This window comes from Drosophila busckii, chromosome 3L (assembly GCF_011750605.1).
Source record: "Drosophila busckii strain San Diego stock center, stock number 13000-0081.31 chromosome 3L, ASM1175060v1, whole genome shotgun sequence".
Classification (NCBI taxonomy): Eukaryota; Metazoa; Arthropoda; class Insecta; order Diptera; family Drosophilidae; genus Drosophila; species Drosophila busckii.
This window is the reverse complement of record NC_046606.1, coordinates 7,619,517-7,636,316: the sequence shown is the minus strand read 5'-3', so window position 1 is coordinate 7,636,316 and position 16,800 is coordinate 7,619,517. Positions and strand designations below refer to the sequence as shown.

The following is a 16,800-nucleotide window of genomic DNA, read 5'->3' as shown; positions in this document are numbered from 1 at the left end:
GTTTTGTTTCGATAAACAAAAATATATGTATGTTTTGTTTCGATTCTTTGTACCAACAACTTAGGCTACGTATACGTAATAAAATTATACTAAATATATAGGCACTTAAAACGAAATTATAAAAAAAATCAAACTGTAAATGAATTAAATGATTTCTGGTTATATTCGTAAGTGTATGTATGTAAGTATGTGTGTATGTACATTATGCAACATTAGAACAAAGAAATGCACAAATAATTTGGAATGCATAAACAAAACGCAAAGGTTAGTCATAGTGTGGTGAGCGGTTAGGTGAAGAGGAAGACATTTATGCAATGAGGAATAAATAGCAAACAAAAAACTAAATATGGCAAATTGTTATAAAAGAAGTTGATGTATGTACTATATATGTATGTTTGTATGTGTGTGTGTGTGAGTGCGCGTATTATTAAAATAATAATTATTAGGCAATTGGAAGAGCTTTGGAAACAAATCGGTGGAAGTAAGTTGATAAGCTAACAAATACAATTTTGCATTAACAATTTACTTAATTTTTTATACATTTGTTTAACATGAGAAATTAAATGCATTCAATAAATATGTTTGTATGTTTTGTAAAATGGAAGTAAATTTGTTCTTAACAATGCTTCAATTTTAAGCGATTTTTTGTTAATTTCTTCTTTTTTTGCTTAAATAGTATGCATATATATGTGTGTGTATAACATTAGCTGTATGACAGTTAAGTAAACTAACTAAATGTATGTATATATTTATATCTGTATGTTAGATGTAAACTACATCTATGTAGCATTATTCTTTTGTATAGTAATAGCGTTCACAATTTGTTAGAAATATTTGCTTTTTATGTATGTTTGTGAGTTGCTTTGACTACACATTTAAATTTAGTTTGCAATTTGTCTACGCCTAATATAACTGGTATATACATATATGTATGTATGTATCTTGCTAGATCTATATATGTTATGCTTAGTTACTGTTATATACAAGTTTAATTTCACTAATTTCTATACATATAATATAGAGTTTTATAGCATTACAAGCGCTGGGGGTTTCTTTAAAAACAAAAGTTCTTAGCTTTTTTTGGAGTTTATCGTATTTGAAAGAGTTCTATTTAGCGGCTTATATAGTTATCAGTTATCTCTTTACGTTCTGTTTTGTTTACTTCTGTTTGTTAGCGTGTATTTAAAAACATAAGTAGAAAATTTGTATGCGTCTTGTATAAATACAATAAAAAAATAATAATAATAATAAATAGGCTTAAGTATTTAGATTTCGCATATTTGTTTGTTGTTGTTGTTACGCATTACATCGTATAAATGTATATAAAAATTGTTAATTTAAAAAAATGCTTAGGTCTACGCATTTTAAACTTGTATACAAAAATAATCGTAATATTGTAAGTAGTTTAAAATTAGTACACGCGTAATGCTTCTCTTGTTGCTGCTTGGAAGTGTTTCGAAGTACGTTTGTTTGTATGCATGTATGTATATGTGTGGGGAGGATGAGTGTGTATTAATTAATGTATGTGTGTGTGTGTGTGTGTGCGGGGAGGGGCAGTAGTTAGGTGTACCGCTATGCGCATTCACCGCGTCAAAATGATCGCTCTGGGTATGGCAAATACGCATAGTCTTGACCGCTAATAAATTGGCGGCGCTGGCTTGGGCAGCGCTGCCGCAGCCGCTGCTGCACCGAAACACCGAGAACACTGGGGGCGTGACTGCCACTACGCTCGATGCTGTCGATGAGGGGCTGGAGGATGAGACATTGCCGCAGTTGATGCTGTTATTGTTGTTGTTGTTATGCCGCTGCTGTTGGCTGCGCAGCTGCTGCTGATAGAGTTGTTGCTGCTGCTGCTGCTGTTGTTGTTGCAGTTGCAGGCGCTGCTGCTGCGGCTGCAGATTGTGCATGTAGTAGGCATTTACGTTCATGTTGCCGTTGCTGGAGCTGTTGGCATTGGCGGGCAAAGCGCGTACATGTTGCATTTGCGGCAGCACTGGCTGCAGCAATTGCTGCTGCTGGGTGTGCAACTGTTGCTGCTGCTGCTGCTGATGATGATGTTGCAGGTTGAGCTGGCCGGCGGCACGCATCATGTGCCAGTAGTTGTCATCGCCTATCGGTGCCTGCCGACTGCCGTACTTGAGCTGACGCGTTATGCCCTGCTTATAGTCGCGATGATCTCTGTCGATGGCGTAGGCCTTCTCGCGCAGCTTCTCGATGGTCTTCTTGAACTCGGCAAATGCCTGCGGCGACTGCTGCTGCAGTGAGCTAGCCAGCGGCGCCAGCGGATTGTGTGGCTGTTGCTTCTGCTGTTGTTGTTGCTGCTGCTGTGAGAGCGGCAAATGTTGATGATATGCCAACGGATCGAGCAGCGCTTCCAGTAGATTCATATGCGACATGATGAGCGTGTGTATGCGCTGTAGGTCCAACGCCGGATCGAGTGCCGTCACCAGATCCATTTGAAAGTAATCCATTTCCTTGGCTGACACGTTTTTGCAGCCGGGCGCATTCTCGTCGGAGCGTCCGCAGCAGCTATAAAAGCCGCTAATAAAGGCCGATGGATGAAAGTATTGCATGCGGATGGAATTCATTAGGCAGATCTTGTGCAGTAGGTCGAACCACTCGCGCTCCTCCACGCAGTTGGTCGTTTGTACAATTATCGGGCGATCTTTGTGCACAATCTATGGAGTAAACAAAGAGAAAGAGAATGACAAAGTGTTGAAAACTGTAGAGAGTTTGCGGCCACCAGCACGTAAATATGTTAATTATTTGCGTTCTTTTCACTTTCAGCCTATAAAGTGTGCACAAGCGAAACATACAAGCATACATATATATAGTATATATGTATTTGCATAATTCTGTTGCTAAACAATTGCGCGCATAGAGTGAAATCAACGCTAAAGACGTTTCACACGCAAAAAATATAAAAAAAAATCCCACGCGCGCACCTACTACTAGCGAATTCTTTTCTTTATGGTTTTGAAATTTCCCTTTTTGTATATTTTTTTTTGCGCGCTCGCTTTGGCCATAAAACAAAACATAAAGCAACAACAATGCTCTGCCAACTGCTAGTAGTAGTAGTAGTATTCATAATAAGGCTAATTATTTTTAATTGTGGCAAGACACTAGACCAAGTCAGAGACTAAGCTTTTTTGCATGTGAAAGTTTCTATGCCCTAGGCAGTTTTTCTGAATCCAATTTAGTTTTCACTTTCAACCGCAGTAACGAACGGACAAACAACAGCGTTACCAATTGATTTAATTATGCGTGTGAACTTGTGGTTATCGATACTCGATGTTTCGATACTCAAAAGTGCAGCAGCAGCAGCGCAGCCGCCCACTCAGCTGCACTCGCTCTCAAACACCAACACACATACGCACACACACTCGTCTTTTGCATATGTTGGAGTCTGAGGCTGCGTGGGCTGAGTGACGCGGCCTGCGCCCAATTTATTTATAAAAATGAGTTTGTTAACTTGTGCATTTCCGGTATTATGCATTTGCATGCTTGTTTAATGTACGCCTAAACTTTAACTTGTGCACTACGATATAGTTAGAGAGCATATTCGCTTTATAGTAGTTAACTTACCTTGAAGCAATTTTGCATTTTGAAGTTTTTGTCTTTCAGTTGCTCGACGCTGCCGATCTCCTCGAGCGGTATATCACAGTTGGGTTTGGGTGGCTTGCCCTTCGACTTGGCATAGCTAAGCGATTGCGTTGTCAGGCAAAAGTAACGGGGCTTAGATTGGCGTCCAAAGCGCTTGCGGCTTGTTTGATATTTGACCATCATGCTGCACGAAGAGAAAAGTCAAGAGAGCGCGAGCGCAAACACACCAAAAAGCAAAGAAAAAAAGAACACAAAAAAAAGAACAAGAAACAAATGAGTAAATGTCTGGCAAATATGTTTAAATGCTAAGTTGTTATCAAAAAAAAAAAATTGGCTAATTAAAAAATTCCAAAAGGTAGAAATAAAAACAAATAATAAAGCAAAACGTATATGTATATTTTTTGTTTTTTGTTCTTACCCCTCGCTAGACGTTAGAATTATAATTTGGATGTGAAAAATATTTGAGTTGTGTGTGTGTTTGTGTGTGCGAATTTAGTTTGCAAGTGTTGCATGAAGTATGCGATTTAAATTTTGGTTTTAATTATTTGTTTCGTATTTTGTTTAGGGCAGCGCGCATAAAAGAAGAGAGAGATAAAGAAAGTTTTGGTATTAGAATAAAAATAAAGCGTAATCCAACCAAATTTAGGTGTTCAGAGGGAATATACAAATGCATAAATACTAACAAGCTACAAAACTATCGATTAACTCTAGCATTTATCGATGGCTTTGGCGCTGGTCTAAGCTTAATTAGTGCCAACAACTTACCCCTCTTTAAGTAATACTGGTTCTAGTGGCAGCTGTGGAGCCTCCAACAGCTGATTGCCGCTGGGCGCCTCACAACCATTCGCCGTGGAGATGACCTCCAGAAAATGCTTCACCGCCTCCACATGCTTCTCCGTGCAGAACTTCTTGTACAGCTCCCCGGTGTATTCCTCCTTGCAGGGCTGCTGCGATGAACGCGAACTGACCAGATTGCCCAGCGATTGTATCGTCTTGGAAATCAACGTCAGCGTACGATTCGTTTGCGCATCCTACGAAAAAAACAAACTGGATTAAGAAAGTGAAACTTTAGCAGCTTTCTTTGGTTACTCACCAAACGCTCTGTGGTTAGATCAAAGAGCTTGGGACCCAGTATGGCTGGCGCAAAGAAACGCAGAAATATGAAGCCGGAGACAACGGAGTAGCGCACCTCGCGATTCCGTGGGAAATGCTCGCCCGCACACTCGCGCAGATCGTGAAAGATCTGACAGAGTACCTTGGGACAACGCTCAGCGCTCTTGGTGATGGCCTCGAACACGCGCTCCACATAGTCTTTCAGATTATGCAGATTCGTATCGACGGCCGAGCGATCCTTCACCTTGCTCGGGTCTATTTCGCACGGTTTCTTCTCCGCCACAATCTGCGAGAGCACCGGACGCAGCGTCTGATGCAGATAATGCAGGCCGGACAGACGCATGGCCTCGTCCATCATTTTGGAAACAAGTGTATTGCCGCGAAAGATGGTCGTTGGATCGGTTAGATTGGATATTTCATGATCTGCCAGCGCCTTGATGATGGGCGCAATGCGTTCCGTATGCGTAAAGAGACGCACCAGCGGCTGCGCCACCTCCGTTTTGCCCGACACCAGTTCTCCCAAAATATAGACAGCTGAGAGTGTTATGGGCCGCTGATCCACAGACTCGAGCAGCAGATTCAGCAGATCATCGTAGGTGGCCAGCGGGAAGACATGATCGGCGGTATAATTCAGATTCAAACGCAGCGAACCAATCGTTGAGTCGACGCTAAGTCGCGTGCCTGGGGGCGTGGCGCAGGAACGTGTGCTGGCTGTGAGGGAGCGACAGCTGGACGAGCTGCTGCGTGGCTGGAGATAATACCAGGCAGCTGGCTGCACCGCCTGCTGTTGCTGCTTGTTCAGCATGGGCAGCCGCACTTCACCCAGAAAGACAGGACTATGCGCATCGTGCCACAGCGACACCGTAATCTCGCAGAGATCAGCGCCACCCAGCGGATATATGGAGTAGGCCTTGTTGGCCGACGATTCCAGCGAGGCGGGCGATTTGCTGCTCGCATAGCTGTTAGCCTCCGCATCGATGGCGAGATCAAAGTACATGACCTCATCAAACTCCGGATCGACGGTCTTCTTGCGCTCCTTGGTGCGCTTCGCTATCGTCTGCTTGTTGCTGTAATGCGCTGTGCAGAGCACAAATGGATCGCAGGTGCCTTGTTTCTTAGCCAGATCAGTGCAGGCAGCGACGCGTACGGCGACGCGCACATGCCGCTGCTGCGGCTGATTGCAGACTGTTGGCTGTTGCTGCTGCTGTTGTTGGTGTTGCTGCTGCTGCTGTTGTTGTTGTTGCTGCTGCTGGACATGCCCAAAGATTCCAGCGGTGCGCGCTTTTAACGTCATGCCAACGCTGTTGTGGGCTGCAGCTGCTGCTGCCGCTGCCGCTGCTCGTTGTTGTATGTTGCTCAGTTCGTTGTTCTCCTTGTAGTCATTCTGATGCGCTCGCGTATGATGCGTATGATGTGGCAGCGTGTGCTGCACCAGCTCGATGCTCTCGTTGAGCGTTGCATTCGCCGGCGCGCTCTCAAAGTCGACCTCAATGTGCGCCATGCCCTGCACCTCGGAGTCGGAGTCGACGGGCCGCAGCGAGAACCAATGATCCTTGTGATTGTATTTGTGCAGCTCCTCGCGCTTGATCGCAATCTTGCCAATCGGCTTGTCCTGCTTCATATCCTTGTCCCACACATAGACGCAGAGGTAGCGAAAGCGACGCGGTATCTTAAAGTTGTACTCCTCGCCAAAGAAAGGCGACAGTGTGCGCTCAATGGTGGGTGTGCGGCAAATCTCCTCCTGGTCCAACGCAATCGTGCAGTAGACATCGCGTGTGCCCTGCGTGCTGCAGCTTGTGTTGGCCGCATTGCGACTGCTGAGGTTTTTTGCTTCACCTGCGAAAAGCAAACAAATGTTAAGCATAAATAATAAATAAATGCATTAAATATATTAAAAATGTTTGTAAACATTTTCTTTTACTTTGACATTAGCTTATTTCATATTTTAATTCTTTGCTAAATTTCAGCTGCTCATCTGACCTTGAGCTTAACGCCTTTGACCAACTTATGTTGCTTTTGATTTATGTGCAATTCATAAGTTTTGCATAATTAACTTAAAAATATTTATGCATAAATTTACGCAGCATTTTTGTGCGTATTTGTCGGTGCGCTTTTAAGCCCCAGCAAAGGGCAGAGCCGACAACAACGTGACTTCCTGTGCATGTGTAATTGTATTTGTATGTGTGTGTGTGTGTATTGATAAATTGCATTATCGCCACCTGGTCAGCAAACAACGCAATGCCTGCCTGGCGCTTGACTAGACGGCTTGTCCCTGTATGCCAAGTGTGCAAAGTTAATAATAAAAAACATTATTGTTGTTGTTGTTGTTATTGCTGCTGCTGCTGTTGCCGCCTTGATAAGCCATGTTAATCAGGCAATGACCAAGCTCTGACTGCCTGACTTTGCTCAATGAAAAAGGCAGACAGCGTGAGTGAGCGAGAGAGCGCAACAGTGGGCAGGCGCATTGGAGCGGAAATATAATGCGTATACGCCTGGGTGTATATATATCTTTATAGCTGCGTGTAGGTTTTTATATTTTTTTGCAATTCTTTGGCTCTTGTTGCTGTGCCGCTTTAAGTTTTACAAGTATTTTTCTTTTTCATTATGTTGTACTGAATATTTACACAGCTGCTTGAGCTAGGCAAACTCTAAGCAAACAAACACACACACACACACACATATACACATGCTTGTTTGTGTGTGTTAACAATCAAATGTCTTTTAGTCTGCATTTGTATTTGTTAGTGTCTGTCTCTCTTTTGCTCTCTTTGCCTATCTCTCGCTCGCTTGATAACAAAAGACATCAACAACATTTTGTCGCGCATATCGCGTGTTTTGCTTTTTATGAATGAAACGAATACGACTGAAGGCAAAACAAAAATACAGCGTGGCAAACAAATTGAACTAAAACGCAAATCAAATGATAAAATACAATTAAAACAATGCGCAAAAATAAAATCACTTTTGATTTTACAAATTTCAATTTGCCGCCGTCTCCTCTAGCTCCCTCTCTGTCTGCTGCACATGCGCTGGCAGTGCTGCTATCTCTTTCACACCAACAGCTGCTGCTGCTCTCTTGACCGACAGTCAATTTCATTCATTCCATTCATTCATGATTCATGAATTGGCAAGCGTTGTCGTCAACAGATTGTTGCGTCTCTCTTCATTTTTTTTTCGGCTGCTTTGAGGGAATTCCAGGCCACAACAATAACAAAAATATTTGTGTGTGACACTTTTAAATGAATTGCGTGTTTTTATTTGCCAAAACAAGTTTGATATAGCAACCAAATTCATAATTTGCATAGATGCTTATGCTTGTTGCTTATTGACGCATTTTAACATTCGCGATAAGTTATAATCATCAAATCGCAAGCAATTTTAATAGGAATTAATTTTGTTTATTAACGGTAAAGCGATAAGGGATTACTAGGAAAATTATAGTTGCCAATATAAAGAGTTTTGTGCTGTCGTCTGTGCTTGTCTTGTTGCTACTCACCGAATTATGGTTTTTATTTTTTTGCATTTGCATATCATTTTACATGTGGGAATTTCTTTCTTGAACGGAAGTGCGCATATCCGGACATGTGCTTCAGATTTATATACAATACTTTAGCAATCTTTATTTTTAAACTATTTCACAAGTCACGTGAAAAAACGCAGAGAAATATTATTGGCAGTTTATAAATTGCCACACAGCCTTGAGCTGTCTGTCTCGCTGTCGATTTTAAAATGTAGACTGAAATGCTGAGGCAGACAGACACACACACACATGCTTGCTTATTAAAAAACCATTAAATCTGCGTAATTAGCATTTTCAACAAGTGCACTTATGGTATTAAACAATAAAATGCTTGGTAAATTGCTAAGAGAAGACTCAAATTGCTTTTGAGCTGATGTGATTAGGCGTAATATGTTTCGAGGCTATAAATAGCAAAGCAAATAACACGTGTGCCCCAAAGTCGACACACCCAACCCGCTGCTTTGAAGTTGGCCCCCAAAAATACATTTACCCCACCCCCCCAACTGACTCAGACATTAGCCCATTGGAGGGCTGCGCACATCAATGTCATTCAAGCGGCGCAGCAAACCAAATTACAACATAAAACGTGCAACATTCGCTCTCTCTCTCTCTCAATTTCAACAGCATCATTAAATGCTTTTCAATTTGCAGCAATGGCGCAAAATTAAATTTAAAAGACTCTTTCTGTAAGTAGATATCATTATAATACTCGTGCGCGCTTTTCCTGCGTTTTCCACAGTCGCTTTTTTTTTTTTTTTTGCACAATATGCAAATTGATTCAGTGCAGCATGAAACCCGCGCGCGAATTAATGAGGCGATTACTTCAAGAGCGAAAAATAAAATTACAGCAGAATACAAAAAGAAAAGTAAAGCAAACGCAGGCGTTGCAAGCAGCAAGAGTAAGAGTGGGCGGCGGCGTTGCAAGCAGCGGCGGCTGTGTAATAAATTCTAAAAAAAAAAGGCAACATTTATGCAAAAGAAACGGAAATAGAGATAAATTCACTGGCATACACACACACACACACATATATAAATATATTTCTTATGTTTTTTTTTGCGCGCTGCCTTGTCAGCGGATGAGAGATTTACAGACAGGCCAACAACAACTGAAGCAGCAGCAACTGATGATGATGTTGCTGCTGTTGCTGTTGTTGCTGTCTGGGTCTCTGGCCGTTTGTCTAAACGCCAGCTTCCTGTCGACAACAACAACAACAAGTGAAGATTGCTTGCACTTTATGCAGATTTGAGCCAAAAGCAAAGGTGTTGACCAAATTAATATTTAATGCACTTACTACAACTTTTACTGCAATCTGCTTGCTTTATAGTCGATATCCTATATCCTTGCTTTTAGTTCTAACCCTATACGCAATTGCTTTAATTTCTTTTGCACCTGTGTGTTTACACAACTTCCTTTTTCCGCTGGGCCATTTCCTTTTTTGACAGAGCACACTCTACACAGCTATTAAGAGTGCCATAGGTATTGGTATCTTTTTTGTGCTATATAATTAGGCTCTAAAGGAAGTAACTGGTTAGTTGCTTGAACTGCAATCCAGTTTATTTTCATTCTATGCTCTTTCGCCTTGCTCCAAATGCAACGCACACACACAACAGCAAGCGACCGACACACGCCTGTGTGTTAAAGAAATATGCCTCATATAATTCATTTACAGCAGCAGCAGCAACCCCCTCTGCGCTCTGTGCTCCTTTGCTTCGTCTTCAGCTGCTGCTGCTGCTGCTGCTTCTTCTTGGCTGTCGCTTGTACGTGCCGATCGATTTCCGGTCTGATTACGTTTCTCATCCACATGATCATCTGCTGTGTGATCTGCTGCTGCTGCTTGATCATCAGCAGCAATCAGCTTCTCTTTGCCCAGCCTATTTGTCTGTTGTTTGGCTTCTGGCTTTGCGTGTTTATAGCTTTTCATCAGCGTCATTCCCATTCTCATTCGCATCGATCGTTCACGTTGATCATCTACCCCAGCGACTCTGCTTTGATTTCATAATTTATTTCCACTATACTTAAGTTTTGGTTTAAAGGCATTATAAGCTATCATAATTACTTATGCCATATAGTAGCGATAGTTAAGTCTCAATATAAAATGCTTGATTATTCATTTATATATTCAGCAGCAGTTTCAAATTGTTTATTTAGTATTTGCTTTTGTATAATGAAAGCTTTGCTTTCTTATTTTGGCTATCAATATCATGTCAACGCCTCAATCATCAATGCGGCAATGAGTAAACATAACCGTAACCACTTTTCTGCTTTGTCACTGCCGTTTCTCAGTTCTCAGTTCTCAGTTGGTGGTGCTGACTGCCACCACTCATTGTCAGAGGGGGGGCGGGTTATAGTCTATAAAAAAATCTTTGAGTTGGTGCCTTTTGTGCCTCTTGTGGTTTGCTTGTGGTCTCTCGACTTCATTTGCAGCTCCTCCACACACTTCTTGCATTATTCATACGCCTCGACTACTTTTGTTTGCATGTGTGTGCGTGTGTGTGTTTTTTTTAGTGCAACCATCAACTAATTATAAATGTATTATTATGACAGGTCTGTTGTTTCTCATGTTAAGCAATGCAATGTTGGCTGCTGCTCATTTTTGGCGCCATTAACCTTCAATTACCCATGGCTGGCAATCAGTCAAGTTAAGTCAACTCAACTCAAGTCGAGTCAGTGACTTTGTCAACGACACACGACTCGCATCTAAACAAGCAACGAGGTCTACGCTTGGATGTGACCAAAAATAGACGCCTATTAACTTTAGCAAAGCGTCGTCGTCGTCAACTTTTGTATTATAAAAATACTTAATAATAAATAAAAACTTTTGTAAAAGGCGCCCACACAACAAAAACAATAGTTGGCAGTCAACTGTGTGGGTTTCTAACTACTACACACATGCGTTTGTGTGTGTGTGTCGTTATTATGGAAAGCTACAAAAATTGTGCCTAATGCTTAGTCATAAATACAGTAGCTATGGTACACTTGAAATAATTTTGTCAGACTGATTACGCACACAAAGTGAAAGAGTGAAAAGAGAACTTGATAAGCCCTTGGCACATCCGATGTTTACCTTACCCACTCCACTACACTCACTCCACTCGAAAAGTGCAAGACACAGAACGACACTTGAAATAGACACAAGGCACAAGTTGTGCGCACAAGTTTTAATTACAAATTACAAGAGTTAAACTGACGCCGGCAGGCAGCGTCATAAAAATAATAAAATGAAAATTATGATAAAAACCCCATCACACACTAAAGTAGCGCCCAGCACAGCGTGAAGTTCAAAGCCTTGCAAGTGACCTCAATGGATACAACGGCCAGGCAGGCAGGGGGCAAAGTCAACAGCAGCACATCAAAAGTGACGCTGGAGCAGAAGGGTCAAGCGTTAAGTCATCAAACAGCCAAACTCTCTCTCTCTCTCTCTCTTTCTTACTTGCTTTCTTTCAGTCGGTTTTTAGTGTGAGGGGCAAGCGCTGTTAATCATCATCAGCGACGTCAAGCGCCGTTGGCAACTGCAAGCGATGACGTTGTCAACTTTTGATGTTAATCAACAAGTGCAGGCAACTTGACCACAAAAGTACGCAGCAAGGCTATTTGTATGGTTGAGTGCGAGAGAGATAGCGCGTTAATTAGATAAACTTTATGTAGCAGCAACTAAAACTTGCAACTATAACACATAAATTGTATTTCATTTGGTTTTTATACACACATAAATACCAAGTAAAATGTTTTTTGCTTTAATAATTATGTTTAGCTATTTTTTCAAACGAAAAGATGCCAATTTAATTGTGGCTTATGTATGTGTTAGATTATTAGAAGTGCAAACCGACAAAGAACACGTACACAGAGACAAGTCAAGAGACTAATTGTCAACAAAAGATCAGCGACGAGGCATGAGAGCAGTCTCTAGCACAATCCTCAGGCTAACACAGGCCCCAAGTGAAGTTTTTGTTGCTCAACCAGTTTAGGATTTGCTACAAGAACAACAACAACAACCGGCTTTTAATTAATTGCCTTTTTTAGGCAAAACTATTTCAGCTTCAGTACACTAAATATATATATACATATATATGTATGTACAACTAGCTGTTAGTTGTTCTGCTGCTGTGTTGTGCGCTTCAAGTTCAACAGAAATCGCAGTGCGTGCGTGTGTGGTCTTAATCCCTTACACATGCCACATGCCCCCAACGCCAGCAGCAGCAGCAGCAGCACGCGTTATCTTTTATTCTGTATAAAATTGTCATCAATATTTTCATTTTTCCGCATAAATTGCATGCATGTTCGCTCTATGTTCACTTGAGAGCATAAACTTGTCATTGTCTTGCAGCCCAGCAGCTTCATGAGTCAATTGCATGAGTCACAGCCGCAGAGCAGAGCAGAGCCGAAGCGCCCTCTGCAGCTTAGAAATAGCAGCTGTGCAAAAGTTCCCCAATGCATGTAGGTGTATTAGTGTCTCTCTCTGTGTGTGTGTGTGTGTGTGTGTGGGGAATATAGAAAATGAAATTTAGGTTATGCGCTTAACATTTTAATTAAGTGGAAAAGTATTACGGCAATTTCGGTCAGTGTGTGTGTAGAAATCGCAACAGTGAACAAAATGGAAAGCTACAACAACTACATATAATAATAGCAACAAAAGCGAAACTTTGTGTAATTGAAACTGAGCACGAAGTGGAAGTATTATTATTAAGCATGCAAAGCATAATGAAGTGGAAATATGAAACTTGAAAAAAAAACGACCAGACAAGACCCGCAGCCGTAAAGACTGTGAATGGCTTAAGTATGTGTATGTGTATGTGTGTGTAGGTATAAAATAAAAGGAAAATGTGCTTGCAAAAAGGTGTTGATGCTCATGTTGTTGTTGTTTATAAAAACTTGCTGACATGCCATAAATGTTTTACAATTTATATGCATATATAACTTGCTATTTAGCAAGCAGCACAAAAGTATCTAGATACATTTAATTTGAATGCTGGTTGCATTTGATGTTTGCTACCTTCATATTGAAACACTCACTTTAATTAAGATGAAAATAACTGAGCTATAAATTTAAAAAGAATTTGTTTGTTTATAAGCGCTGACGCTTCACCCTGAGTTGCGGTTTGCGGTGCGCACAATGATTTGTTATTGAACTTGCTTACAAAATTACATGAATAATAGCAAATATAAATATGTATTGCTTAATGCGCATTTTATTTCAAACTATTTTGAGGGTGAACCGCAAGCCAGGAGCAGCAACAGCTTCGGCAGCTGTTCGAAAAGGAAGCTTGAGAGCATAACAGGATGAATGAAATGACAGACAGACTGAGGACTGAGGAGACATTAAGTAGCCGACAAAGATACATGCGCATGCGAAAACAATTGAAGCGTGCAAAAAGCACAATGAACAGAGGAGGGAGGGGGGCAGATCTGAAGAGGTAAAGAACCTACGTAAAAAAGCAAAAGTTGCAGAACACAGACTCAAGCCAAACTCACACACACACTGTGGGCATGAAAGAAAGGAAATTCATGTGATGGGAAACGGAAATCAAAAGCTGCAACATTGTTTGTTGTTGTAGTGGCAGCAACAGCAGCTTTGCATATAATTTATGGCGCAACGTGTACAAAGAAGCGTAGCAAAAGCTGCTTAGGGCCTAAGGGGTGGGGGCAACAAAAAGATTGAAATTGTTTAGTTGGAAAAGAAGCTATGACAACAGTCGCGGCGCGGCGCGGCCCTTAAAACGTGTTGGGGCATAAATAATATGGAGTTCAAAATAAATGTGTATCAAGATATGTTTGTTTTGCATGTGAGCGTGAGCGTGAGAGGGAGAGAGCGAGACAGCAACGAGTGCAGGTGTGAAACGCGAGCGGATGATGATGACGTTGACCGGTAGGCAAATGAGGCCAACAGCAGCAGCACCAAAAAAAACAACAGCAACCCTTTTTTGTTTTTGGTTGCTGCTTGTGCTTTGTGTTTGTTGTTTTTTTTTGTGGGTTTGAAAACTACATTTCGAGCTGGGATCTGGAATATAGCAACATATTTGAATAAAAGTCCAAACATATTTTACTGTATTGAAAGCTTGAGTACTGTAGTGTCGATGCTTACAGTTTGAAAATTATTATTGTAGCGTATTAATTGTAAAAAGAGTAGAAATATAAAAAATTTTGCTAGACGAAAAATACATTCATGAGTTACTATTCGTTGCATTATTGTGCATAGTGACTCGTTTACGATAGTTGCTTGACACACACCACACTACTGACACACACACGCATACACAAAGTATGTACATTATCGACGTATTGGTCGTGTTGACATGCAAGTGTTATCGCAGTCGGTGAGTAGAGGTATCAGCAGCGCGATCGCAGAATTCAGGGCTGCCACATCTTGAAGATATTGCATTATAGAACCGAATCTCATAATATTGCGATCTGTCGATGTCCTTGTGTATTCTGTGTATGTGTTTCGTTGATGTGTATTGTTATTCAGGTTATAGCAACTGGTTCTGACAAGCGAAAAGATAAGCATTCCGCAATATCTGCAACATTACACTTGATCTTGCAAAAAAACAACCCACAATGATCAGCGTCCGCTACTCTCAACACACACATACATACACAGAAATCAGACACTGGACTTAACACCACACGCATCGGTGCACAGCAGACAGCTAACGAGAACATTCCATTCACAAAAGGATTAGGCAACTCACTGCTAACAGACGCTTCAGCTGCTCGCAACAGAAGGTGAGCGCTAAGGGTTGAGCCGATGCCATCCTTGCCTACCAGGCTCAACCAGGGCAAGCGCTTTAGTCTCGGATTTGAAAACGAGAAGCGACAACAGCCAGGCGAACTCACTTGGCTTCGTGACACGTGTTGCTGCTGGCAAGTCGAACCAACAACAATCGTTATAAATCTTGAGTCTGACTTGCATGTCATAACACGAAGTGAATGAAATAAAAAATCACGATCTACTAACACAGACACTGCGGCAGAGGAGCTTTGCATGATTGAGAGACTAGCCAGCGACTGTTAGAGTGTGCAATACTCGTCATATCTATCGTAGTATCTAGAATCGCACTCTGACGCACGCTGACTTGCCATGTCCTTTAAAACACTTACATCGACTTAATACATAATGCATTTTCTAGTCCATTAATATAATAGAACATGTCAGGAATTAGCTGATAGTCATTCTTATGCGTGTTTGCTAATAACTGTCACTCTCAATTACATACATACCTAAGCACACTTGCTATTAATTAATCTCTCGCAATCAGCTCACTTGATGACTTCCACTTGGTTTCATGTCATATTGATATTGACTATGCTTATGACTACTTCTCTGCTTATCTTGCTTTGCTGACATCATTCACATGTCCAATCAGCTTGTTCTACATGGTAAGAATAGTATTGTAACTGCTGTATAGCGTGTCGAATATTTTGAGACTTTAGTTGCTGAGCATTCGCGAGACTTTAACTTAGTGAGCTAGACGTCTGACACAGCATATCATATTATAGTTCTTAGTCAGCGATAGTGTTAACACTTACCTATGTTCTTCACTAATTATTATTGCTCCTCTATATCTCGACTTCGGTGTGTTAGTCCTCGTTAGAATTGCTATTGTGTCCTCAACAGACTTTGTCACTGTGTTCTTGTTTCGTCTCGCGTTTGCAGCGTGTCCTGGATGTATGTCTGTGTCGTCGTCTGCTGCTGTTGATTGCTGCCACAAGCTGTTGCACGTGCAGAGTAAATCAATATGCTACGATACGTCAGCTGTAACCACACATGGCTCATTGCAAATCTACAACTGAATGATTACTTCGCGTCTTTTGTCAACAGAACATAGTTTTGTGTGTGCGTGAGGTCGCTTATGAGTTTAGTATGTGTGCCGGCGCAAGTGTGCATTTTGCTGATCTCGATTTGTGAACATGTGTGAATATTGTTTCAATTTAGCGCGACTCTTTTGCTCTCGCTTTACTCGGTATTATGGAGTAAATTCGCGTATAGAAGTGCACTTAATTATTGCATGCGACAGGAGCTTGTCTCTTTAGTTGCGTCTGTGTGCGCCTCGATATACATATATCGTCACATGCAATCTCAATCCATCAAAGACAAACAGACGAATGTCAGCGCTTCTGAGGCAAGCGATTTCCATCAGTATCGGTTTAGCACAAATAATATGTAGCTAGCGCATACTTATGTTGACTCATTACCTCAGCACAACCACGCAGCTCTCTGAATTTCAGACGCGTCATGTTCGTTGCTTCCATGTATTGAATTAGTGAAGAGACAGTGAATATGATTTACGCGCTTGACATATTGTCCAGATTGTATATATCTTCATGTTTTTCCAGTGCTCTATAGTATCTACAGTCAATGAAACCCGACTACATGCAAACAACAAGCTGCATCAGACGTGTATCGCTAGAAAGTAACAATTACAAGTTATTTACTAGAGGAGCTCAGAGGTGCATCGCCTCGCACAAGTGCTCGTAAACTGTAAACACAATGCTCAGGCATTATAGACTCACGTGCGTTGATCGCTTTCATTGTGTGCTCTAGTGGCGACTTCATTGCCATGTCCGT

At 41.4% G+C, this 16,800-nt stretch overlaps 1 protein-coding gene across 1 annotated transcript; it reads right to left on the bottom strand.

The window, feature by feature from the left end:
- Positions 1–1,218: 1,218 nt before the first annotated feature.
- On the bottom strand, positions 1,219–16,794 carry LOC108600821 (GTPase-activating protein). Its single transcript, XM_033293481.1, has 6 exons — positions 16,746–16,794; positions 4,697–6,552; positions 4,369–4,634; positions 4,022–4,027; positions 3,586–3,787; positions 1,219–2,678 (listed from the first exon to the last, which is right to left on the bottom strand). The coding sequence occupies exons 1-6, from the start codon at positions 16,792–16,794 to the stop codon at positions 1,365–1,367; spliced, it is 3,693 nt and encodes a 1,230-aa protein (XP_033149372.1). The 3' UTR covers positions 1,219–1,364.
- Positions 16,795–16,800: the final 6 nt, after the last annotated feature.